The sequence below is a fragment of the Molossus molossus genome, unplaced genomic scaffold (assembly GCF_014108415.1).
Source record: "Molossus molossus isolate mMolMol1 unplaced genomic scaffold, mMolMol1.p scaffold_m16_p_6, whole genome shotgun sequence".
Taxonomy (NCBI): Eukaryota; Metazoa; Chordata; class Mammalia; order Chiroptera; family Molossidae; genus Molossus; species Molossus molossus.
The window spans coordinates 12414271-12440079 of NW_023425399.1; the positions used below are offsets into that span (position 1 = coordinate 12414271).

At 52.9% G+C, this 25809-nt stretch overlaps 2 protein-coding genes across 3 annotated transcripts in view; one reads left to right on the forward strand and one right to left on the reverse strand.

The window, feature by feature from the left end:
• The window catches only part of RIMS4 (regulating synaptic membrane exocytosis 4), a 46688-nt gene extending 38571 nt beyond the window's left edge, over nt 1-8117 (forward strand). Inside the window, exons 3-6 of one of the 2 annotated variants that reach the window (XM_036245406.1) lie at nt 4559-4671; nt 5181-5282; nt 5888-6027; nt 7498-8117. In XM_036245406.1, the coding sequence (XP_036101299.1) occupies nt 4559-4671; nt 5181-5282; nt 5888-6027; nt 7498-7716 (574 nt within the window). In that variant the 3' untranslated portion in view covers nt 7717-8117. The remainder of the gene's footprint in view (nt 1-4558; nt 4672-5180; nt 5283-5887; nt 6028-7497) is intronic. The other variant, XM_036245407.1, reaches the window with a different exon arrangement.
• A 4716-nt stretch (nt 8118-12833) lies between these two features.
• Nucleotides 12834-17839, reverse strand: KCNK15 (potassium two pore domain channel subfamily K member 15). The gene is made up of 2 exons (XM_036245919.1): nt 17557-17839; nt 12834-13582 (listed from the first exon to the last, which is right to left on the reverse strand). The coding sequence occupies exons 1-2, from the start codon at nt 17837-17839 to the stop codon at nt 12867-12869; spliced, it is 999 nt and encodes a 332-aa protein (XP_036101812.1). The 3' UTR covers nt 12834-12866.
• Between the last annotated feature and the right edge of the window lie 7970 nt (nt 17840-25809).

A 25809-nucleotide genomic window follows, 5' to 3' on the forward strand; every position in this document is an offset into this window, starting at 1 on the left:
TAGACCAGACTTCAGGGCTTCAAACCCAGGTCTGCCACTTGCTAGCAGGGTGATCTTGGTTGGGTTACTTGAGATTTCTGTGCCTTGGTTTCCCCTTCTGTAACATGGGTATTGGTAACATGTACCAATTAAATTGAGTTCATATTGATAACCTAGTACTATCCGTGCTTGGCTCATGATGAGTTTTTGATCGAATAAATCAAATCCTTGGCCTCATGCCCGTGAGCCACACTCGGGGCAGGCGGGGAGAGGCGGGGGAGGGCAGGTGTGGAAACGTCTTGGATGCTGGAGGAGCTGGAGTCAGGACTGTGCGATGCTGTGTGCTGGCATCTAGTCAGTTCTGCTACAGCATTTGCTTTCAAAACGCGAATTTGTTCCAACACGATGGAAGTATCAGGGAATGATTTGAGCACAGCACACATTTTTGCCTTTGCTCAGATACGATTTCACCCACGACAAACACTAGGTGAACACAGCAAATTTGCACCCACACAGGAAAACACAAAATACACACACACCCCTCCAACATAACCTGCTCCCTCAGCTGCTGTGCGTTATCCCGTCCACACCGGGTGTTACAACTTTCTGTCCCCTTTCGACAGCCCTCCTCCCCCCTTCCCAGTAACTCACAGGCTGCAGCCCTTCTGACAGGCATTTCCACAGGCAAACTTCAGGGCATCTTCAAGGTAAAGCCCCATATTTATTGTAACATTTATGCATTTCTTAACCATTTAACATGTGTGAGACCGTGCTACCATTTTTACTATGTCCCTGCCTTTGTTTGTCTTTGTTTGGATGTGATACTGACATATCTGGGTTTTGGGCCCTGAGCCCGTTTCCCCCACAAGCTCCGTGATTTTGATGGCAGCATTTTGCATGCAGAGTCATTTTTAGGAATGTGTGTTTTGTGTTACAGCAGAACTGACGACGGTGGGTTCAGCAAGCCTGTGGGCAGGTGGACGGATGAGTGGATGTGGGGCAGGTGGTTACTGGATGGACGGAGGGCTCACCAACTACTAAAGCCTTTCAGAACCACGGACCCGTGATCACCAGGAGGGCTGGGCAACCTTTCAGTCTCGGGTGCAGTTGGGACAGGTGATCCGTCTGGAAATGAGAATAGAGTCAACCCTCCCCCCCGCCAATAACTCAGCTACTTCTTTAACCATGGAGAGTGTGGAAAGACAGGGCCAAACCTCACTTGAAGATTAATCATGAAAGACAAATGGCTTTAGGCTCCTAAAACAAAACTAACAGGATTTGAAATGCTGATAATCTCGTTTCATCATTAACACAAAATGAAAGGCCAGCAGGAAACAGGGTTGTAATTCTATTTTAGGCCTCTGGAGGCGAGGGCCTCAGGCAGCCTCCTGCTGCACCCCCACCCCACCCCCACCCTGCCATGGCCCGGTCTCAGGCATCCAGGTGCTGCACTTCCTGACAGGTCGGAATCATCTCACTGGCCCTCCCCAGCTACCCAGCAGGGCGATGACAACTCATTCCCATTGTATACATGAGGACACAGCAGCTCAGAGAGGGCACAAGTCTGCCCCAGGTGGCACAGCACTGGAATTCATGGTCTGCATTGTGCCAGGGTCCAGTCTTAACCACTGTATTTTCCCAGCTGAAGGTTTGGCAGTGGACTTGGACTGAGTTCCTGCTGCATACGAGGCATGGTCTATGCAGCAGCGTGTACGTGGTAATAATTCAGCAAGCTCTTTCCTACCCCTTTGCAAATGGATCCAATTTCTGGTGCGTTTATTTTTTTATTTTTTATCCTCACCCGAGGACACTTTTCCATTTTTTGTTCAGATAGAGTGGGAGGGAAAGAGAGGAAGAGAGAGAGAGAGAAACATCGACGTGAAAGGGACACATCGAGTGGTTGCCACCCACACGACCCAACCAGGGCTGGGGACAAACTGCAACCGAGGTACATGCCCTTAGCGGGAACCGAACCCGGGTCTCTCTGGACCGCAGCCTGACGCTCTAACCGCTGAGCCAAACCGGCCAGGGCTCCTGGTACGTTTAAAGCTGGTACAGCACAGGCACCCGCTCCTGGAATGGCTGCACACTGTCCGTGAGGTAGTGTGGTCATGTTTGTGGTCTTGTTTGCAGGTAAGAAGATTCGAGTGCAGAGACACCAGCAGCTGGCCCGTATTTAACTGTGAGGCATAGGAGCAGCTCTGACTTGGCACCTACTCCTGAGAAGACCCCGAGGTGGAGTGGGGTCTCCGATGCCATTGGTCCTCTGGCCAGCAGGGACCTGCCACCACTGTATTCTTCCTCCAGCCCCACAGAGGGTGTGATAACCTGTTCAGGCTTTCCGGGGCGTCTGCCTGGTTCCTTGGCAGCCGGCGAGGCACCCTGGGATGGAAAATCAGGCAGCCGCCCAGATATTATAAACAATTACCGCTAATTACCAGGCCTGCCAGTTCCTCATTGTCTGCTCGCAATCCCACCAGGAACCGAGGAGCAGACAATGACGGTGTTGGAGGAAACTTTCAATTTCAGACTGCAGAAGGCCGGGCTCGGCTTGGGAGGCCAGGCCCCTTCAGCGACTTGGAATGCAAATGGCACCGACATTTTTGGGCTTTTGGAGTCCGCAGACCCTCCCCCAGATGGCCAGGAGGTTTGGGTGGAGAAGAGACGGGTGTGAGAGTCTGGGTCTTAGCTGTGGTGCTGTTCATGAAGGGTCTTTGAGTTTGCAAGAACAACGGGTACTCATTTCTACCCCAGATAAGTTATTTCTCCCGTACCTTCTCCGTGACGTTGTTGCATAACTGTTGAGCTAAGATATTCGGGACCCCGACTGCTTGGATTCAAATACCGCTCTGCCTCTGTCTTGGCTTGGTCTTCTCTTGCGCGCAGCAGGGACAGACACTGCTCTGGGCATGAAGGGACAGCAGAGCCTCACAGTCTCACAGGTTCACTTCACAAGACCCCCGGCAGCCACTGCTGCAAAGCATCATGCCCTTTATTTACTCAGCCCCGCCCAGTAAGGATGAGCACGGCCCTCCCTGCTTTCAGCTGCCCCAGCCCAGCTGGGGGCCTTCAGCACCCCAGCCCAGCTGGGGGCCCAGGCCTTACTCCAGGATCTTCCAGCCTCCCCGCCCCTCCCCACCCGCCCTGGCATCCTCTGCTCTCCCAGGCTGGGATTTTTTGTTTGCTTGTTTATTTGGAGGAGGGAAGCCTAATTTTGCACCTATCCTTCTAAGTCTGTTTCTTCTTAGATTTGAAGCTCAAAGCCAGGAATCCAACTGTCTTGTTCCCTGGCTACTGCCTGGATGGGGAAAGGGTGGCAGGGGGTGGGTGGTAGGAAACCATGAAAATGAGAAGCACACAGGCGAAAATGTCAAATTATTATCCTGCCAGTGACTGCCGGCAACTCAAGTAAAAACAGAATGTATTAGAACGGTGCTGGGGTGTCTCACATGTTCAGGGACAGCTGAGCAGCCAGGACTGGGTAGCTAGTAGTTTGAGGCTCTTTGGAAGGATAAGCCATTCACATGGCTCAGGCCTAGGAGATGGGAACTTTATTATTCCCACTTCAGAGATGTGAAAGAGAAAACTAAAATTGGCTTATGCAAAGTATTTATTATAATTATTGTTGTTGTTGAGTTGTGTAACTAAAACACACACACACACACACACACACACAGATGAAGTTCTTGCTTCAGGCAGAGCTTGATCCAGGAGCTCACACAATGCCACCAGTTTGATGACTTTATTCATGGACTCCAGATGGTAGCAAGATAGCTGCCAGAGACTCCAGTCTGTTTCACATTCAAGTCTGGTGGGAAAAGAGAGCTTCTCACTCCCTACAGTTCAAAGAAAGCCTTCCAACCAGATTCCTGTGGGCTGAACTGGGCCACACTTCTTTGAGCCAATCACTGGCCAAGGGAAGGCCAGGCTGAGCTCACACCAGCCTCTGGAGCCAGGTCTCCTCCACCCTGTGGGCATTAATATCTGGGGAGGGAGCTCCCCAAAGGAGATTTGAGATCTTGTTCCCAAAGGAATCCGGTAGACATTGGACAGCCCACGGCAGCAAGAAAGGCAGACCTCCAAGGTTGAGCCACTGGTCCCATGCATCACACAGTCTGTCAGGTACAAATGACTCTTCTGGGATCATGTTAAAAGGCAGATTCTGATTCAGCAGCTGGGGGTGGGGTGCAGTTCTGTTTCTAATGAGCTCTAGGGCGATGCTGGTCCCTGGACCACACTGTGAGTATCACGGCATTAGACCATAGGAGCCAGGCACCAACGAGCATCATTTCCTGTGATCCCTACAGCCTCCTCAAGAGGCAGATGTCACCTTATCCATTTCTTGGAGGTAGAAGCTAAGGCTTGGCCAGGAGAGAGAGGAAGATGGTACAGGAGGTTTTAGGGCCACGAAGATAGAAAGGAGGGAGAGACCAGACATGAGTTTGTCTGAGGCTGGGTGATGGATGTGGACAGAATCGTTGTGGCATGAGGGACGTTCTGGAGTTGACTGCCTGAGTCATCTGAGTCCTTGGTCGGCCCCTGGGAACATTGGTTTTTATCTCTTCCTTTCTTCTTACAGCCTCAACTACGGGGGAGTCTGCTTGGCATCGGATGCGCAGTTCAGTGACTTCCTGGGCAGCATGGGGCCAGCGCAGTTTGTGGGCCGCCAGACCCTGGCCACCACACCGATGGGTGAGTGCCAAGACCTCTTCCGAAGGGCAGTCCCACCAGGAGCCCTGCGTCTCCCCCTTCTCCCCTCCTGCCTCGCTGCATGTGCCGCCGGGCCAAGCCCTCAGCAGAGCCTGGGCATGGGTGTGGGAGTTGGTTCTGGTCTATTTGGGGCTGGGAGCAAGGGGAGGGGGTTTAACCCTAAGCAGAGAGGAAGATCTGAGACCTTTTTTTTTAATCCTCATCTGAGGATATTTTTCCATTTATCTTCAGATAGAGTGGGAGGGAGGGAGAGGAAGAGAGAGAGAGAGAAACACTGATGAGAGAGACACATCAACCGGTTGCCTCCTGCATGACCCCAACCAGGGCCGGGGATGAACCTCACCCGAGGTACATGCCCTTGACCAGAATCGAACCCACAACTCATTGGTCCATGGGCTGATGCTCTAACCACTGAGCAACACTGGCCAGGGCGACCTGAGAATTGAGCTTTGAAGCCACTTCCCAGTCTCATCTGCCGAGGCCTCTTGCAGGGGACGTGGAGATTGGCTTGCAGGAGCGGAATGGTCAGCTCGAAGTGGACATCATCCAGGCTCGGGGACTGACGGCCAAGCCAGGCTCCAAGACACTGCCAGGTGCGGTGTGCCTTTCCCCCTGCAAGGGGGTGGAGGTTCGGGAGCCTGTCTGGAGGGATCTGTGGGTCTAGGAGAGAAAATGGAACCCCACTGTGGAGGACTCCTTTGTCCCAGCTCTAGTGATTCACAAAGAACTGGTGATTCAGTCTGTTCTGGGGACCCAGTTGAGGTTGTTGGCTGACCTTGTCAGCATTGGACAGAGCTCCTGGAGGGCAGGGACAATCTTTCCTGTTTATGGTTATACCCCAGAGCCTGGTAGGGTGCCTGGCATGAAGTGGGTGGTCAGAAAACATTTGTTCAGTGAATGAGTAGCAATGAATGTGTAATGGGTGGGTGAGTCAGAGACAGAGAAAGGGAAGGTGAGTGCACAGTGAGCAAGGGAGCGGGGAGGCGTGCAGGACAGCGGATGGGGTGGAGTAGGCCCCACCAACCCTGGTTGCACCTACCACCCGCACCCACCACCTGGCTTGGCCCTCTCGTCTCCTGCCCAGACCCAAGGGGGGCACTGTGATCCCCATCAGTGGTGGGCAGCCTCCCTCTGCTGTGCCCCTTGCCCACCATTCGAGGCCCACACCAGAACCTACCCTGCTGGCCTTTGTCCCCAGCCGCCTATATCAAGGCCTACCTGCTGGAGAATGGCGTCTGCATTGCCAAGAAGAAGACCAAAGTCGCTCGCAAGTCACTGGACCCGCTGTATAACCAGGTGCTGCTGTTTCCTGAGAGTCCCCAGGGCAAAGTGCTGCAGGTGAGGGGCTTGCGCTGGGCTGGAAGTATTAGAGGGAGGGGCGCCCCTGGGGAGGCCTGGCCTGGAGGAGGTGGAGTGCTGTGGTTGGTCGGAGCTCCACGGCTTGCTGAGCAACTTTGTTTTTTTATCCTCACCCGAGGACATTTTTCCACTTTTTTGTTCAGATAGAGTGGGAGGGAGAAAGAGGAAGAGAGAGAGAGAGAAACATCGATGTGAAGGGACACATCGAGTGGCTGCCACCCGCACGACCAACCAGGGCCAGGGACAAACTGCAACCGAGGTACGTGCCCTTAGCGGGAACCGAACCCGGGTCTCTCTGGACCGCAGGCCAACGCTCTAACCGCTGAGCCAAACCGGCCAGGGCTTGCTGTGCAACTTCGAACGAGTTTCTTTCTGAGCCTCAGCTTCTTCATCTGTAAAATGGGGACAGTAATAGTACCTACTGATAACAGCGACAGTAACCGTGAAAGGTGTGCTTTGTGCAAGAAGAGTATTTACAAGCTTGGCCTGTTATAAGCACTCTATGATGGCTTCCATCATCACTATCATCATTACATCATCATCACCCTCTGGAGGCCAGGGGCTTGGCCTGAAGCACACTGATAATAAACTGGACCTTTTTGAGCAGTCAGGAAGGTGTTTGGCCCTCTGGCTGCTAGGAGAATCCCAGTAGTGACTCAAACCTGGAACTAGAAACAGCTTCTGCTGTGGGTACAGGCAGAGCCCAGGTTCCCCTCGGAGCTGTCTTTTGGGCACTTCCGGCATGTGCCTAACATCTGCTCCTCACCTGGGCAGGCAAAGCAAAGGAGGGTGGGACCAAGGTGATACAACTGCCAAGGGAGGGGGACTTTTGCTAAACTGGGCGGCTCAGGTCCTGTCCAGGACAGAGCTTTCCAGCCTGTGGGTTGAGACCTATGTCAGTTGTGAAATCAACTTCGCTGGTCTCAGCACTGTTTTTCAATGGAATGGACAGGAGAGAGAGCATTTCTCACCCATAGGTCAGTCCTTGGTGGGACACTTGCTTCAGTAGTGAGGCCCATGTGTGCATGGGTGAGGATGACCCCTGTCCAAAAAGTTTACAGAAACTGTTCAAATACAATTTTTCACAACCAGAAGACCATCCAGATACGGTGCCTTTACCTGCCTCTTTTTAAAATTTTGTTACATAAGGGAGGTTCTGCGACTCTGGAAGAAGAAGGCCCCTGGGGGAAGCAAGTGGGGAACTCATGATGTGGGGTGAGCCCTCAGGACTTGGACTCAGAGGTGGGGCATGTGGAGGACGAGTGGAATGGGGAGGGCAGGGCTGGAGGGAGAAAGCCAGCCGTGGAGGTGAGCACTGGAGCCAGGATGATAGGGTCGGACTGGACAGTGATCTTAAGGTGGTCAGATCAACAGGACTCAGAGGTGAATTGGGTGTGGGGGTGAGCCCAGGGTCTGGATGATTGGAACCACTGTGTTTCTTGCCCCCAGGTGATTGTGTGGGGGAACTATGGACGGATGGAGCGGAAGCAGTTCATGGGTGTGGCCCGCGTGCTGCTGGAGGAGCTGGACTTGACCACCCTGGCCGTGGGCTGGTACAAGCTCTTCCCCACCTCCTCCATGGTGGATCCAGCCACAGGCCCCCTGCTCCGGCAGGCATCCCAGTTGTCCCTTGAGAGCACCGTGGGGCCCTGCGGTGAGCAATCTTAGTGCCAGGGATGGGGAGGGGCTCCCTGAGATGGCCTGGAGACCACCCAGCCCCAACCTGGGACCCCAGGCCCAGAGGCACCTTGAACAGCAGAGGATGGGGCTCTCCCCCACAGTGGGGAAGAAGAACGGGGAGACCTGCCCCCTTGGGACCCTCCTCACCCCTTCTTTGCCTCCTATCCCCTGAGATCTTTCCTCTCCCAGCGGGATTGGCTGCACTTTGACTTGGCCGGTTCTTGACCTGGTGGATGTGGCTGCAATCCAGAGAAGGGAAAGACTGAGGTGGCAGAGCAAACCATTCTCCTGCCCCAGACACTGTCCGACTGCTCCCCATTTTTGCGTCCTTTGGAAGCTCGTTCCCTGGAGCCAAGTCCAGAACCCAGCGGCCATCTCCATGGTGCCAATTACCAGCAAGTGTCTTTCCTGCGGCACCGGGTTCAGGCAGCTACACCTGCCCCACAGCTGATGGGGCAGCTTTGCAAGGATCCGGAGCCAGCTCTGGGGGGCCCAGAACCGCCCACTTGAAGAGGAGCTCCGGCCTCCCTCCGCCTGCCTGTGGAAGGAGCTTTGCCGCAGCCTGTCCAAGTCCATCTGTCTGTCCTCTCCTGCCTGCCTCTCTTCTAGTGGAATTGGGGTCCAGCTGGGACCAAAGGACAGGAGGAGGTGCCCAGGCCTGGCACAGACCCCCCAGGGTGCCTTGCTCTGTGGGATTGAAACAAGTTGCTTTGGAAACTGGGGGACTGGAAAGGATTCTGTCATATGGGTTTTGGTGGAGGAGATGCGGGACCCTGACTTTTCAGAACCCCAAGCCCAGAGAGCTCTGTCTCTGCATTTAGGGGTGCTGGATTGGAGAGGGAGTCTAGGAAAAGCTGGGGTTGGGACTGGTGGTGCCAAGGTGATGATTTCTCAAATAGGAGAATCTCTTCTTATTGGATGAGGTCAAAGGTCATCTTTCCATCCTTCTGCCTCCAGGCTAGGGGTCTGGAGAAGCAACCGATCTCCCCTATTTTAGTAATTTTAAACAAACATGTGTACTAAGGGCAGAAACCACTGCTCTGGCCTCAATTACCTTGGCTCGAGGAGAGAAGGAGGGAGCAGGTGAGTCTACGAACTGTGGGATCCTTCTCAAGCAGGCCTGGGCAGCTGCCTTCCGGCCCAGCCCTCCCCGGGGCCTAGGGAAGCCCTTCTGCATGCTGGGAGGCTGGGGCCGGCCCCTCTTTATAGAAGCACATTTCTGCCACCTCCCCTGGGAGGTACCCAGCAGCCCACCACCCCTCATTACCCAGTCCCTGCTGTGTAGGGCGTAGTCCAGGTTAGCTGGGTAGATTAGTGTTCTAAGCCCTGGGGCGTGTCCTTAGCTCGCACATAGTTCTCACAGAGCCCCAGGATGGGCGGAGAGGAGACACAGTACATTCCAGGAGACCACTGTCTCCTTGCTGGCCTGGGCCTTGGGTCAGGAGGCCAGCCCTCCTTCTCCCCCTGCCTTCCCCTCCCCTGTAGGGTTGTAGCTGGAGCTGCCCACTATACTCAGATGTTCTGACTTATTATCCTTGGTACTGGTTTTATTTATGAAGCCTTCCTGAGAATGTGGGCCTTGGTGGAGGGGGCCTGGATGCTATTGGAGGGGGTCATTTTCCACTGAGATCACCTGCTGTGTCCAGTCCCACCTTGTCCCTGGTTCCACTATAGGCTACTGACTAGGTGATTCCTTCACCTGGAATTCCTCACTCCCCCCCCCCCCCCCCGCACCCCCGCCAGCCTGCTTGAGCCCTGGGCATCCTTAAGTCTGGTTGAGTTCATTTGCCTCCATGGAGCCTCACACTGCATTGGGAAGGGGCAATGGAGAGGCCCCTCCTCCAGGAGGCCTTCAGAGCTCCCAGGGTCGGTGGGGGTGGAACCCCAAGACGGGCTGGAGGCAGCGGGTTCTGGATGGACTCCCATCTGAGGCCCAGAATCAGCCCCTCACCGCTTGTTTGTTTCACCAGTGTGATTTCTTTGCTGTTCGTTTATTTACTTGCCATTTGGAATATTTTGAGCCAGGAGAGCACCTTCTCTCTCTGCAGCCGTCACCGCTCTGGTTGTACAGGGGTAGTTTTCAAAGACGGGGCAGAGCCTGGCTGTCCCAACCAGGGTGGGAGGGGCTCGGTGCCCCCCACCCTGAGCCCACCCTCGGGTGTCTGCACAGCCTTTATAAAGAGAGAGAGCTCCAAAGCAATAACAACATTCTGGGGGTGGTCCCTGAGGGCCCCCTCACTGACTTTCTTGTTTGTTCTGTGAAATCTCAGCTCACCTACTGGGGTGGGTGGGGGCTGGAGCCCTTTTTCTTTGTATCATCATTGTGAGCACATGCCCCCTTCCAAGGGGCTCTGGCCATTTGGCGTGGGAACCATCGTCTGTCCTCACCCAGGGATAGGGGCCTGGGGAAGGGGTGACTATTCTCATTATTCAGTCTGTCCCCACTGGTGGCAGATCCTTTGCAGCTCAAGCTCCACCATTGGGAGAGGATCAGAGAGGGTGGAGTTGGGGAATTGGGGTGGGGAGGGGCTGGGGTCTCTAGGGGATGACTTTATTTTTCAGTCTCTGGTCCAAAGGTCACCTGCAGAGGTAGCGTGGGAGGGAGTTGTCTCTTCTTTCCTTCTCCAGAATCCACTTCTCATACTAAAGGGAAAGGGACCTTTAGTAAAGTCATTTCCGTTTTACAGATGAGGAGACTGAGGCCAGTGCAGGAATGGCTGCATCTGAGGTCCAGTTCAAGGGCACCCCCAGCCTGGGCCTCCTCCTCCTACCCGAGGCTGAGCAGGAGCCAGGGCAGGATGAGTGGGGCCGCCATTTCTCACCACCCTCCCTCCTTCCGTCTCGGTGGAGCCTCCCAGTGGCCCTGAAAAGATGGGCTGGGCCAACCGTAGCCCATCTGAGAGGTGAGGAAGCTGAGGCCCAGAATCAGGAAGTGACTTGTCCAAGACCCTCGGCAGGTGAGCTTCCTTCCTTCCCAGACCGGAGACCATAGCTCCAGGGCCTGTCTGCTGTGATAAGTACTGTGGCCTTTAAGCCCTGGGCCATCCAGCCCTGCTTGGTTGCATCTCCATGGGCCAGCAATTTTTCTGGGCCTGGGTTTGGGGAAGAGGGTTTGCTATAGAGAACTAGCTCTCCCGAGGGTCTGGCCCAGCTTGGTGATTGGGTGGGGGCTCCCATCGAGGGGCCATAACCCTCTAGGACCAACTTGAGGGAGGTAAGCAGCCCTGGTTCCTGCCTGGGCTTCGTGGGTATGGGGTTGCTCTGGTACCTCATTTTAAGGAGATCCTCACAAAACCTTCAGATGTAATAAGTGATCTCCCTGTTGTACTTTTCAAACTTTTTGTTTTCAAAGTGCTTTTACCTTGAGTGTACCCAGGAGCCCCTGGGCAGTAGGTGGGGGCCCCTTAGCCCCATTTTAAAGGGGAAGCTGAGGCCCTGGGAGGGAAAGGTGCCTGCCAGGGTCCCATTGGAGTTGGCGGCCAGGCCTGGACGAGAGCTCGGTTCTCCAACGGCTCAGAACTCTCTCCTGCACCGGGCACGTAAGCAGCTGAGGGGCAGTTATGCACTTTACAAGCTGATTCACCATCCAGGTCCTTAAACCAGGGGCCCCCGGGCACACTTGGATGTTCAGAACAGCACTGAGCCCCTTTCCCCTTGGAGCACAGCTGTTGCGTCATGCAGAGCCACCTGTGTTTATTTATTGAGCGGCAGCGTTGTGCTAGGCCCAGGGAAATGAGCCACCCCCGTTCCCCTGGAGTGACTCCCCAGCCCTCTGGGAGGGGCCCGTGTCTGTATGGCGGCACCTCCGTGATGGGAAGCTTTCATGTCCACGAGCTCATCTGACTCACAACCCCTGTAGGGATGCTGATCGTGCCCATTTACTCATAGCTTCTGTGAGAGCAAAGTGGAGACTTGAACCCAGGGCCTTTCACTCTTCAGCTGCCTCCTGAGAGGGTGGCAGGAAGGCAGGACCCCAGATCCTCAGGCTGAGGCCTCTCCATCCACCCACCTTCCCTTCATTCCCTCTCTAGGAGCAGGAGCCACCGAGCCTTTGGGGAGGGAGCGTTTCCCCAGCCCCTGGGTTGGAGTGGGTCACGTTGCATTGTGTTCATAACCATGTAGCTCATGTTGAAAATTAAAGTTTTTGGCTTTTCTAACTTGTCTTGCTCTGCTTTGTGTTGGGGCAGTTCTATCTGGGAAGCTAAGGGCAGCTGTTTGAAGGACTGAGAGCTTTGGGATGCCAGCATGGCCACCACGGGCTTTTGTAATGTCCCCTCATGGTCCTGTTCGGGGATCCTTCTAGAGGTGCACAGAGGGAGCAGGATTCTAGGTGAATCCAGTCATGTTACAGATGAGATTTAACGGAGGACCAGGTAGGGAGTGAGGTTCATCAAAGTCACCTTTCGGGTGACTAGCAGGACCCAGATTTCACAACTCCCAGACAAAAGCGTGTCTCGCTGCATCCAGGTGGTCCCAGCGACATGGTGGATGTCAGCAAGACCCCCTCATCCTGAAGTGGGGCTGGCCAAGGACAAAGAGCATCAGTTTGGGTTGGGAGAGAGTGTGCTGCATCCCACACAGGCCAATTCCTCTCTACACGCTGAGCAAGAGAATGTGATCGTTTAAATAGTGCAGTGGTTCACCCACTGGTCCGCACTGGGCAGTAGATGGTTCCCATCAGTTCGTTCCTGTCCTGTGCGTCTCATGGTGTGAGCAGCTGGCCTCATGGGTAGGATTCCAGTGCTGAAAAGCATGCATTTTCCCTGCAACACAGAAAACCATCCTCTTCTCGCACAGGAGAATAGCCACCTGTTTACATTCCAGAGGGCCAGATAGTGACAGGGGCATGTCAAGAGTCTCTCCTAGGTGGCCACGCCTTCCTAAAAATAATTTGGACCATAGGGATTTGCACCTACTGCGTGACTTGAGAGTCATAATTGAGCTTACGATGTGACTTTTGTATATTTTTGGAGAGGAGAAAGGGGCTAGCCTAAGAAGGGAATGATGACCTGTCTGTGGCAGAAGATGGCATTGCAGCCGTGGTCCCTGGCCCCTCTCCAAGCTCTGGGGAGAAGGGTGCAGTGATAGGTGAACCCAGACCCTCTATTCCAGGATCGACCCCCAAAGGGGTAGGGCTGTCAGATGGACTTCCGCCGGGCCGGGGCCAGGGGTCTGCCTGCCCCGCAGCTGCCACCCAGAGCCCCAGGGCTCGCGGGGGGCGAGAAGCCCAGGTTGTCACGGGCCCACATCTCCATCTGGTGGATGCGGTAGGAGACGGAGGAGCCCCCGGAGCGCTCGGGGCGGCGGGGCAGGGAGGGTCCTCGGCTCTCGGGTGCCCTCAGGTGGAGCGGGCTGGCGCTGCGGGCAGCGCGCTCCGGTGCGTCGGTGCTGGCCGCCAGAAAGCGCAGGACCACCAGATTGAGGAAGGCGCCGATGACCGTGAGCCCCAAAAGGATGTAGAGAAAGCTAAAGGCCACGTAGGGCGGCTTCCTCTGCAGCGCCTCGTCGCTCTGCAGAGCCACGAAGTCGCCGAAGCCGATGGTGGTGAGGGTGATGAAGCAGTAGTAGTAGGCGTGGAAGAAGGTCCATCCCTCGAAGTGCGCGAAGGCGGCGGCCCCAAGAGCCAGGGTGGCTGCGCACACCAGCAGCCCAGCCACCACCATGTTCTCCGTGGACACTCGCGGCCGCCGCAGGCCCAGGCAGCGCTTGGCCGCCAGCAGAAGGTGTCGCACCAGTGCGTTCAGCCGCTCGCCCAGGCTCTGGAAGGTGACCAATGTCAGGGGGATGCCTAGGAGCGCATAGAACATGCAGAAGACCTTGCCAGAGTCCGTACCTGGTGCGGCGTGGCCATATCCTGAAGGGAGAGTGGAGGGAAGGGTGGGTGAGTACCCAGTGCCATCTAACAACACTGTCACCCTTGGCCTGTCTGCCCTGTCTCCCATTACACAGAGCACACCGAGCATCTTTAAAATGCTACTTCTGTCTATCTAGGTCATTCTCTGGCTTTAAAACCTTGCAGAGTTATCCATAACCACTCCAAATTGTAATAAACCCAAATGTCTCTCAATTGGAAAACGGATAAATAACCTGAGGTACATCCATATAATGGAATTCTTTGGAGCAATAGAAAGGAATGGACTGTGGTTGTCTGCAGCAACAAAAGACGAATATCACGTGTACTATGCTGAAGCCAAGCTCAAAAGGTACAAACTGCATGGTTCCAGTTAAATGACATGATGGCAAAAGACTGTGGGGACAGAGCAGATTTATGGTTGCCAGTCATTGAGACTGGAGGAGGGGTTAACTAAAAAGGGGTGTGACACAACTTTGGAGGGTGACAAGCTATTCTGTGTCTTGATCTTGGCTGCTGTTACACCACCAGTCTTCATTTGTCAAAACCTGCAAAAGTGTGCACTGAAAAAATGGTGAGTTTTACTGTGTGTAAATTGTTTTGATTCTTTTTTTAAAGGCAAAATCTTCCATGGCTCCCAGTACCCACAGGGTAAAGAATTAGTTTTCACATGGTGTCTGAGTTCCTTCGGGATCTGAATCTCCCCCACCTCTCCAGGCCCCCAAGTTGTTTCCTCAACCAGCCTGTCCCACCTGTACATGCCCTTTCTCGTGCCCTCACCACACCGCTGTCTGCCCTGCCCGGGTCCATGCTTCCCGCTCCAAGTCAGCTGTCACGACACACCTCTTTAGTCCGCTGTAGTGATTTTCACTCAGTCCCTCAGCTGTTATATGGGACCTAAATGTAAGTGGATACGTATCTTTTCCAGGAGATGACAGCAAAAGCCTTCAGGGTATTTTCAAAGGGTCCCATGACTCAGGAAAAGTGAGGTAGACCTTCCCCGACAGGATGTGCCTCCTCTAGCAAGCTGGCCCCACCAGCCGAAATGTAAAATACCCAGACCCTTTGACCTATGCAGTTGCACAGTTAGAAAGTTAGTCCTCCAAAACACACATGTGCAAAGGGATATAGTTAAGTGGGTTACCATTGAAACACTGTTGCTCACAGAGAAAATTTGAGACAACCCAAGTGTCCATCAATAGGGGCCTGGTTAAATAAATCATGGTGCCATCCAAATGATGGAATATTACATAGCAGGTTCCAACTGGGGGTGATTTTGCTCCTGAGGGGACATTTGGCAATGTCTGGAGACATTTTTGGTTGTCACAATTGGGAGGCTGTGGCTGTGTGCTACTGGCATCTAGTGGGCAGGGGCGAGGGTACTGGTAAGCATCCGGCCATGCACAGGACAACCCCCACAACAAAATTCTTTAGTTCAAAATGTCAGTTGCGCCAAGGTTGAGAAGAGCTGCTATATAGCCACGAAGAAGCTGATACAGTTCTTTAGGGGCTGATATAAAAACATCACCAAAATACAGGGTGGGGCAAAAGTAGGACTATAGTTGTGAGCGTGCAAAACAGAGTTTATTCTTATATAATTGTTAATTATTGCATTATTTTCCATACAAACAACTGTAAACCTTCTTTTGCCCCACTCTCTATGTAAGTTTTTAAAAAGCAAGAGACAAAACAGTGTGTATAATATGTCTATACAATGTGTGTGTTTTAAAAGAATATACAGGCAGAGAATATTTGTAGGAGGATACACAAGAAACTGGTAACTATTTGATCCCAGGAAAGGAATTTATGGGCTGAGAGACAGGGTAAGAGGGAGACTTCCTTTTCATTCTATACCCTTTTGGACCATGTGAAGTGTGTACTATGTACATATTAACTTATTCAAAATATCAACACAATATATGTGTTTAAAGGCCTAAGGCTCCACTTATACTTTTCTACTACATGGCCCTGTTATTGGGCGGTGAGGGCTCACAACCAGACTGTGAGCTCCTTGAGGTCAAACCATGCCACTCACTTCTCTGTGTCCCTAGTCACCAGTGCCTTTTACAGATCCTGGCACAGACTAAGGGGTCAATGGAAATTTAATAATCAATATTAATAATGATCAAATCAAATTGAAGGGGGTGCTGAGACAGAGGAGCCTCTTTAGGAATAAGAGGCCAGGCAGTGCTGTTTCGAGATGTTTGGGGCTATGTCAGGTTTTTGGCAGAGAGTGAAATGAATAATGATAACTAAACATCCTGGGTACTTTATAAGGATTATATTATTTAACCCTTTCTATGACTGTACAGGATCATATTGTCCCCATTTTACAGGTAAGAGATTAGGATGAAACTGCCCAAAGGTCACCAGGCCTGAACTATTAACCACTACCCGCCATAGCTTCTCAGTGCCTCTCCTCAGTCCATGCAGTGCTCATGCTCCTGGGTTCTGGGCTGTCTGCAAGGCTGGTTTTTGCAGCCCGCACCACACAGCACGTGCTAGCGCCCCCAAGTGGCCGAAAAGACAAAACTCCTGTTTTCCCTCTTAGTCCCTTCCCCAGGCTCCCAGATACATGGGGGGCGGGGTAGGGGCGGGGGGAGTAGGGGGAGAACAGTCAGGATGGACGGCCTAACCCAGCTGGGAGACCTCCAAAGAATTCGAGGGAAAACACAAGAGATGGATGAGATCCCACACCACAGGGCACAGGAACAGGGAGGGTCTTAGGCTGAGCCAAGATAGAGAAACAGGGGTGCCTATGTTGACAGAAGGGGGCATAAGCGCTGAATGGGAGCTGGCCCACAGTTGGCAAATAATGAATTGTCATTATTAACAATTAATAGTGCCTATTTAGCCTCAGGCACTGTGCCAAACATTTTGCATGCTTGACCTCATTTAAACCTGGCAACCACCTAGTGAGGTAGGAACAATTGCATTTTGAAGTTGAGAAAACCAGGGCTCAGAGAGGTACAATTACCAGAGAGGCAGGAGGCCATCGAGATGAGAACACAACTCTGTTCTATGTAATTGCAGAACGCGGGCTTTTAACTCCACTGCTAAACCCACAAGCTCACATTCACTTGCAAGAGCATTATGGAGACATTTCTTCCAAGGCATGGGCTTCCAGGATGGTAGTTTAAGCCCAAGGGGGCACCTGGACATTCATAGCTGGAGCCCAGGAGTGGCTGGCACCCAGCTAGGAGCCTTGCAGAGCCTGCTTCTCTCCTTTCCTGCTTCCCCAGGCTTAGGCTCCACAGGTACCAGCCAGACGGTGGCCATGGCAACCGCTGGTAGTCCAGATGCTGCAGAGAAAGTGCTCTGGACCCCCCAGGGTGAGGTCCAAAGCTTGTGGTAATCAGTCATTCCTTTAACAACTATTCATTGAGTGTCTACTATGCACCAGGACTGGCCACACTGCAGTGACTAAGACAGACTGGGTCCTGTTCTTATGGGGTAACAGAATAATAATTATAGTACAAAAATCAATTTCTATTTTTAGTGCTTTCTGTGTGTCAGGCCCTGTGCTGAAACTTTCTGCATATATTATTTCCTTGGTGATAATGATCTCACCACAGCCTGAGAGAGGGCCGATTAGCACCCCTACTTTAAAGAGGAGAAAAGTGAGGCTCAGAGAGGTTATGCAACTTGTCTCAGGTCGCACAGCTAGTGCGATGCAGCCAATGAAGCAACTTCAGCCACTTAGGTTTATAAGTCCCACTTGATCTGCCTCCCAGCCCCTGCAGCATTTTCTGGGCACTCTTGGGTGCCAGCCTCTTGGCAAATTTGACCTACTGTCTCCTCCCAGCCCAGCCTGAGTGGAATGATAGCCCATTCAGCACAGGGAGGCAAGTGAGGCTCGGTGAGCTGCAATGACTCGTCCAAAGTCCCTCTGGGCAGGGACAGAGGTGGGATTCAAACCCGGGGGCACCGCGGGGGACGCGGGACCGAGCGAGCGCCGAGGGGTCCGGAGCGCTCACCGATGGTCGTGATGACGGTGATGGCGAAGTAGAAGGAGCCGGCGAACTTCCACTGGCGGCCGGCGCGGTGCGGCTCGGCCTGCAGCGCCAGGCGCTCCAGCTCGCGGTAGTCCTCGGCCGAAAAGCCGTACTTCCTCCGCAGCTCGCTCCGCTTCTGGGCCAGCAGCCGCTGGCGGCCGCTCTCCGCCTCGGACTCGAGCGCGTCGAAGACGGCGGCGCCCACCAGCAGGTAGGACAGGATGCACAGGACCAGCACGGCGGTGCGCACGCTCTGCTGCCTCATGGCGGCGCCCCGAGCCACGCGGCTCCGCTCTGCGCCGCGCCCGCCGCGTCCCCGGCCCGGGCCAGGCGCCCCGACGGCCGCCGGTGCCCGCCCCGCCCCAGCCAGCGCCCGCGACCCGCGCGGCAGGAGCCCAGGCTGCGCCCGCCAGAGGCGGGGCCTCGGGGCGCGGGGGAGCGAGGAGGGCAGGGAGGGTTCCCGGGCTGCCTGCTGCCTCTCAGCCCCAGTCGCACACCTGCCTTTGTTTACCCGCTGGCGCCCCGTGGCTAATGTGTCTGCAAACAGTGACATCTGCAGCAAAGCGCCAGAGCCAGGTCTGCGAAAGTACCTCTCGCTCAGGTGGTGGGGTGCAGACCTCCCTGGGGAATCAGTGGGGAGAGAGCACCCAGGCAGAAAGTGCAAGACCTTTGGGAAAAGAGGCTGAAGCCAGGAGAATTGGGGCGCTAGGGGGATGGAGGAGGCGGGAGCCGAAGGAAGACAGAGAGGCGACTCACACAGGGTCTTACAGACTCTTATATGAGTTTATTCTTCAGTACGATCGGAAAGGAAAACAAATACACCAATGATCTAATTGACATTTTTAAAATTGATTTTTTAGAGAGAAACAGCGAACGCTGATCATTGATCCGCTGCCTCCTGCACGCCCCCTACTGGGGATAGAGCCGGAAACCCGCGCAATGTGCCCTGACCGGGAATGGAACCCGGACCTCTCCGTCCATGGGAAGACGATCCACACACCGCCGGGCATGATTGACATTTTTTAAAAAGAGAATTCTTGCTGTCATGTGGAAAAGGAATGATGGCTAAGAGGAGACTCTTGTAGTCCAAATGTGTGCTGAGGCTGGCCTGGACTAGGGGCCACTGGAGACAGAGAAGTGGAGGGACCTGAGATATATTAGGGGGAGATGGGGGACACACAGCCGGCCACATTTCCCCCCTTCCCTTGCACTTAGAACCTGCAGCCACTGGAATGTGAGCAGAAGTGACCTATGCCACTTGCAGGCTTGGTCCATAAAACTCTCCCACAAGCCATGCTTCAACAACCCCCACCCCACCCCCATGCAGAATGCAGAATCTTTAGAAGAGGGCAGAGCCAGGGGGTGGAAGGAGCCTGGGTGCCTGAATGACGTATTGCAAAGCTGTCTCCCACCAGGAACACCTATTTTGAACTTCTGTTGCATTATGCCTCTGCCAAAAGGGGTCGATCTGTTACCGAAGCCAGTGTTAATCTGCTGCTCAAAGCAACAGAACTTGCTGATAGCTTGGATGTGGAGGGCAGATGGGACTCAAATATGACCCCCAGGACTTTGACCTAAACAGGTGGGTGCTTGTGAAGCCTTCCATTGACCTAACTCACTTTCCAAAGAATCCACTCCAGCCCCCCAGCACAAAAGTGACATTCATTTCAGAGTATGGGTGGGTCTTCTTAGGGATTCTGGGCAGAGCACCTGGCAACCTCTCCTGCAGCTGACTGGAGCACCTGCATCTCCTGGTCTCAGCTGCAGCTTTGGCATGTGTCACCTGTTTCCCATTACTGATCCAGCTTCTCTCTCCGAAGCATCCTCTGCACTAAGCTCTTACTCTGCTTGGAATTGTCCTCTCCCCATCCACGCAACAGCCAGCATTTATTGAATGCCTGCCAGGGGCCAGACACCGGTTGAATCACTTTACAAGGATTAATGCATTTAATCATCACAGTCTCCTTGTGCTGTAGGTGCGGCTGCCTCACACCCTACTCATCCTCCTGCTCTCAGTTTACTTGGACATCTCCCTTCTGGAGCCCTCCCCAGGGGGCCCTCCTGCTGCCAGTGGCCTCTGCCTCCTGCCATTTTGCATCCCTCGCACTGCATTGTGATTCTTGCATTCCATATCTGTGTCCCCTCTGAAGACAGGGATCTATCTTGGTCACCTCTGCGTCCACAGCACCTGACACAAAGAACACACCAGTGACTGTGGACAAAGGAGCAACCACAGCATGTAGAGCCTGAGCGTGGATGGTGCACCTCGACTGCCTGGGTTCATATCCCACTTCTGTTGTTTGCTCGCTGTTTGAAATTGGATGCCTCAGTTTCTCCACCAGTAAAATGGGGTATAGGTGCTGTGGTCAGCAGAATAATGACCTCCCCTTAAAGATGCTCATGTCCAGTCCTTGGGACTTGCGAATATGTTAGGTTACATCTCGAAGGCGAATTAAGGTTGCAGATGGAATTAAGGTTTCTAAACAGCTGACCTTGAGCTAGGAGATGGTCCTAGATTATCTGTGTGGACCTAATGTAATCACAAGGGTCCTTATAACTGGAAGAAGGCAGAAGAGGGAGAACCAGAGAGATGCAAAATGAGAAGGACTCAGCTTTGAAGACTGAGGAAGGAGGCATGAGCCAAGGAGAGCAGACAACTTTTAGAATCTGGAAAAGGGAAGGATCCCTTCTTTCTAGAGCCGCCAGAAAGGACCGCAGTCCTACTTGATTTTAGCCCAATGTGACCTGGGGTGACCACCCTACAGAACTGGAGGATAATACATTGATGTCGTTTAATCTAAGTTTGTGATAATCCGTCACAGCAGCAACAGAACTGCTACGGTGGTTGTGAGAATGAAATGAGCCCGTAGATGTGAGGCTCTGAGCAGCATCCAGCCCCGAGGACTTGTCTAGAAGTATTAGCCACTATCACCAATATCACACCTGAGCAGAGCCTGGGCCCCAGAACCTGCCCCGACTCTGTTCTTGGGCAGAATTGGGGCCCAGTGCTTAGGGGCAAGGGGCCTGGACCTCTGTGTCCCCTAGAAGCTGGACTGCAGCCCAGTGGCCCAGAAGCTGGGAGCTGGCACTGCTACCTCAGCCTTATTTTTAGCAATGGCATCAGCAAGTTTGATTTTCTGATTCTTTTCCAGACTTCAGAGGAGCCAAAACCTGGGCTACAGTCTCAGATGGGGGTGGCTGGGGCACCAGGGACCTACCGCCCCAGAAGGACTTGAGAAGAGCTTGTTGGGACAGTGTGGGGGTGGGGAAGGCTTGTTCTTAGGAGAAGGACCAGGCCTACACCGGGGACAGTTATTGAGGTCCTGATCATGAATATCGCTGGGAGTCAGCGAGGCCTGGGTTCAAATTCCAGCTCCTCCACTTTCTAGGTAGGTGTCTGCGGATAGAGCACTTCCAATTTTTGTGCCTTGGTTTTCCCATCTGAGAAATGGGGTGATAATGATGCCTAATTCATAGGACCATGTCAAGGATTATATAAAATATTGTTAGTCACATTTTATTGAATACTAGCTATTGTTGATTAAACCTGTGTTATAGGTCTAGTGGTGGCTTGTGTTCTGTGTGCAAATGACATCTTGTTAATTTTTAAAAATTGAAACCCGCCTTGGCCGGTTTGGCTCAGCGGTTGGAGTGTAGGCCTGAAGTCCAGAGAGACCCGGGTTCGGTTCCTGCTAAGGGCACGTACCTCAGTTGCAGTTTGTCTCTGGCCCTGGTTGGTCATGCGGGTGGCAGCCACTCAATGTGTCCCTTTCACATCGATGTTTCTCTCATTCTCTCTCTTCCTCTCTCTCCCTCCCTCTCTATCTGAATAAAAAATGGAAAAATGTCCTCGGGTGAGGATAAAAAAAAATTGAAACCCTATGTGTTTTGCCTTAGTGGACAAAGACAGACTTGACTATTGAAGTTAAAAAATACCTAGACTGAATATATATATACTCTTGTTTCTTTCTTCATTTAAAATAATTTGGTAAATGTTTATCCAGTGGAATGTTGTAATCACTTTTTTGAAGTGAATCACATTTTACCAGAAACGGTTTATGAAGTCAGAAGGTTTTGATGCCATGTTCCAGGATTTTCACCAATAAAAACAATCAAACTCCAGAGGTCTTATTTTTCTCAACCAGCTTGTTGACTTCATTAATATAACTTTCTTGATCTTCTGGTGGGAAAGCCAGAATTGTAATAGTTATTTCTGAGTGGTAAATTTGACGTGAATAAATGTTTTGTTCTCATTGTTAATCAACATTTAAATTTTTTTAAATAAAGAATATGAGCCCTGGCTGGTTTGGCTCAGCAGTTAGAGCATCGGCCTGTGGACCAGAGAGACCCAGGTTTAGTTCCCGCTAAGGGCACGAACCTCGGTTGCAGTTTGTCCCCAGCCCTGGTTGGGGTCGTGTGGGTGGCAACCAGTCGATGTGTCTCTCTCACATTGATGCTTCTCTCTCTTCTCTCTCTCCCCGCCCCCCCCCCCCGCTCTATCTGAAGATAAATGCAAAAATGTCCTCGGGTGAGGATTTAAAAAAAAAGGAAAGAATATGAGCTTGCAGAGATTTCATTTGATCAATTTAAGTTGTAGGTTTGAATAAAATAATTTCTTTTTTCTTTTCATTGTTTGGAGTAACTAAATTTCTGTTAAATAAAATATATATAATGCCTTAAAGTATATATATAGTTAGCACATTCCAGGTGCCTGGTAGCAAGTAGTCACTCCCTCCCCACACCCATTTTACAATGTCTGCTGCAGATGGCAAGAATTCTTTTCCAGAAGCAGGGGCAAAGCTACAACAGTGACACCTGTGTGTGCACGGCCTCTGCAGACGTACTGGAGCCCCCACTTCCCAGCTCAGCAAGCAGAGGCACAGGGGAGAAGAGGCCCCGCTTGCCGAGTCCTCACAGCAAGAAAGCCAGCGGCATCTTGCTCGAGGGGGCTGTGTATGGGAAGGATCGTGACTGTGGTGGCCAGACAGCCCTGAGTTCGGCTGTCTGGCCACCACAGTCACGATCCTTCCCATACACAGCCCCCTCAAGCAAGATGCCGCTGGCTTTATCACCTTCCTGGTCCCTCTCTGGACCTCACTTTCCCCATCTCTAAGATGGGACTGAGGAGTGCTGGCTGGCCTCCCGCCCCCTCCAACCCCGCCACCACACACACACGGTTGTGGGGACCTTGTGACACGCAGCTGAGAGGTGCTTTGTCAAATGTGCCCTCCGGGGATGGTATTATTGGGGCCATGGGGGAGCTGTCTGGCCCTGGCAGGCAGGTGACTCTGCCTGTGCTTGGCATTTTCAGTGCAGTGGCTCTATTTTAAGCCAGAGGAGGTTGGAGTTTGTGTATGTGTGTTTCTCAGCTTGGAAAACCATCAGCTGTGCAGGCACCAAAAACAGCAACACCCCAAGGCACCCCTGCAGCTCCCCCTCCCTCTGCCTCCTCCCCTTCTTCCTCCTTCGGGAACCTGAGAGGACCTAGTGATTTTCCTCTGGCGTGCATGCCGGAGGCACACCCGTGCCCTTTCCACGAGGCCTTGGATCTTCTTGCCCAGCTCCAAGGTTGTTGGCTTTGAGGACAAGGGGACAGGTGACCCCAGTCCCCAGCTGGGCCCTGGGCGCCTTTAAAGCACTTTGCCTCCCTGCGAGTCTGCATCCTTCTGGAAGCTGCGTGAGCCGGGCAGGCTTTGCCGTCCCCACATCGGGGAGAGGAAACAGGCTCAGAGAGAGAGGACTGTCATCTGAGGTGGCACACGGAAGCAGTGGCTCAGTGAGCCAGACCTCAGTGCTATCTCGGTGAGTGGTTTCACCTTTCTGCGTCTCAGTTTCCTCGTCTGTGACACTGGGGTAAAAATATCTGCCCAACAGTGTTCCTGTGAGGACTGGACGGAAGTGCGTGGAGCGCTCGCCACGGAGTCGGTGTCAGTGAATGTCAGCATGCCGCCCTGCCCAGCAATTTCTCCGTTTCCTTTTCCACACTACTTATTCCCCAGGCGCACTGGAATCTGTTTGTTGTTGTTGTTTAGTTTATAAAAATGAAGGTAGGGTGAGAAACATCCATCAGCTGCCTCCCACCCGGGCCCCAACTGGGGATCGAACCCGCAACCTGGGTATGTGCCCTGACTGGGAGTCAAACCCGTCACCTTTTGGTGTACGGGATGACGCTCCAACCAGTTGAACCACACAGGCCAGGACTCACTGGAATCTTAGGCATTGATTTCTTGTGGTTGTTGTTAATCCTCACCCGAGGATATTTTCCCGTTGGTTTTTAGATAGAGTGGAAGGGAGGGAGGGGGTGAGACAGAAACATCGATGTGAAAGAGACACATTGATTGGTTGCCTCCCGCATGACCCTGACCAGAGGGCTGGGCAGTTTTCCCCAATAAAGTCTCTCTCCTAAAAGTACCGATTGTCTTGACCTCAGGGAACAATAGGTACCAGCTCCTTGGAGATGGCAGCTGTGGCCTTTTGGCAGCCTGAGTATCGTGTAGGGATGTGGCAAGAAATTAAAAGGTGCCCTGTGCTAACTTAAAGAATGTTATTGGTAGGATTTTGGGGTCTCCCAGAATCTTCCAGGCGCTGGAAGACAAGCCATGTGGTTTGGGGCACCCAGAGGGATGGAACCTGGGGTACCGTCAGGGAAACACCATAGCCATGCTCAGCGTGGCGGGGCCCCATTGTTCTCAGGATGATGAGGATATTATTTGGGGGACAAATGACAATCGTGTGAGGATGACCCTGTCTCTGACTGTTGGGACCAGCCAGGGATGCTCAGAAAATTCCTGACATGTGTTTGTGGCCATTTAGTTGGAACCCCCTGAGAGTTTGTTCTTTAGCCTGCTCAGGATGGATATCATTGGGTTAATGGAGATATTGAAACCTTTACTCTGGTTAATAATTTCAAAACCTAAGTGATAGGAGTATGGGAGGGTTATTAAAACATTCTCTTTAGCCCTGGCAGGTTTGGCTCAGCAGTTGGAGTATAACTCACTCCTCACTGCGGACCATAGAGTTGCAGTTTTGATTCCGGTCAAGGGCATGGTCAAGGGCATGTACCTCGGATGTGGTTTGGTCCCCAGCCCTGGTCAGGGTCGTGCAGGAGGCAACCAGTCAATGTGTCTCTCTCACGTCAATGTTTCTCTGTGTGTGTCTCTCTCGTTCTCGCTCTCTCTCTCTCCCCCCTCCCTCCCATTCTCCCTCCCACTCTATCTGAAAATCAATGGAAAAATATCTTCAGGTGAGGATTAAAAAAAATCTCTCTACTCTTATTTATGATTGGGAATTTTTGCCCCCGCTTCTTTTCCTGCTGCTCCTTTGGTCTGAGCGGGAGGGAGACGCTGAGGGTTGGGGTGCATCTGAAGGACAGTCACTGAGTAAGATGTGACTGATCAAGCAGCGAGCTAGGTGCTCAGCAGGCCTCACATGATGTAGCCCTCACAGCACCAGGCACTTTTTAAAAAATATGTTTTTATTGACTTTTCAGAGAGATAGGAAGGGGGAGAGAGAGAGAAATATCGATGTGAGAAACATCAATCGGCCACTCCTGCACGCCTCCTGCTGGGGATTGAGCCCACAACCCAGGCATGTGCCCTGACAGGGAACCAAACCGGGACCTCTCAGTCCACGGGACGACCCGCAATCCGCTGAGCCACACCAGCTGGGCCAGCATAGAGCAGGGCACTTTTAATCCCACTCCGCAGAGGAGGAAGCCAAGGTTCAAAGGGTTGTGATGATTGGCTTGAAGTCACACTGTCAGGGGGGAGGGAGCGGTCCTGTCCTGTTGCCGAGCTCTGGCTCCTAGGGCCACACTTCCCTGACCCCAGCAGCTTAGCAGCGTGCTGGCATCTGGCAACTGGAGCTCAGCCATTGCTGACCAGCCGGTCCCCTTCTCCGGGCAACATCATGGATTGGATCAAGAGCAGTCTGAATCTCTCCATTCAGGGAGCTGGGAGTTTGCATTTCTGAAGACGTCATGGCTGCAAAGGGTCAAAGAACAGAAATACAAGCACCGGAGACACTGAGCAAGGCACGTGCTAACATTAGTGTAGCCCAGAGCTGCCGGCTGGTTTGGTAGCAACTAGCCGCAGGTGGCCATTTATATTTAAATTAACTTGAATTAAATTAAGTTTTAAATCAGTTATGCAGTCCCCCAGATGGATTCCAAGTGCTCACGCATCAGTGGCCGCAATGGGGCCGCTCCATCGTCACGGAAAGTTCCACTGGACACGG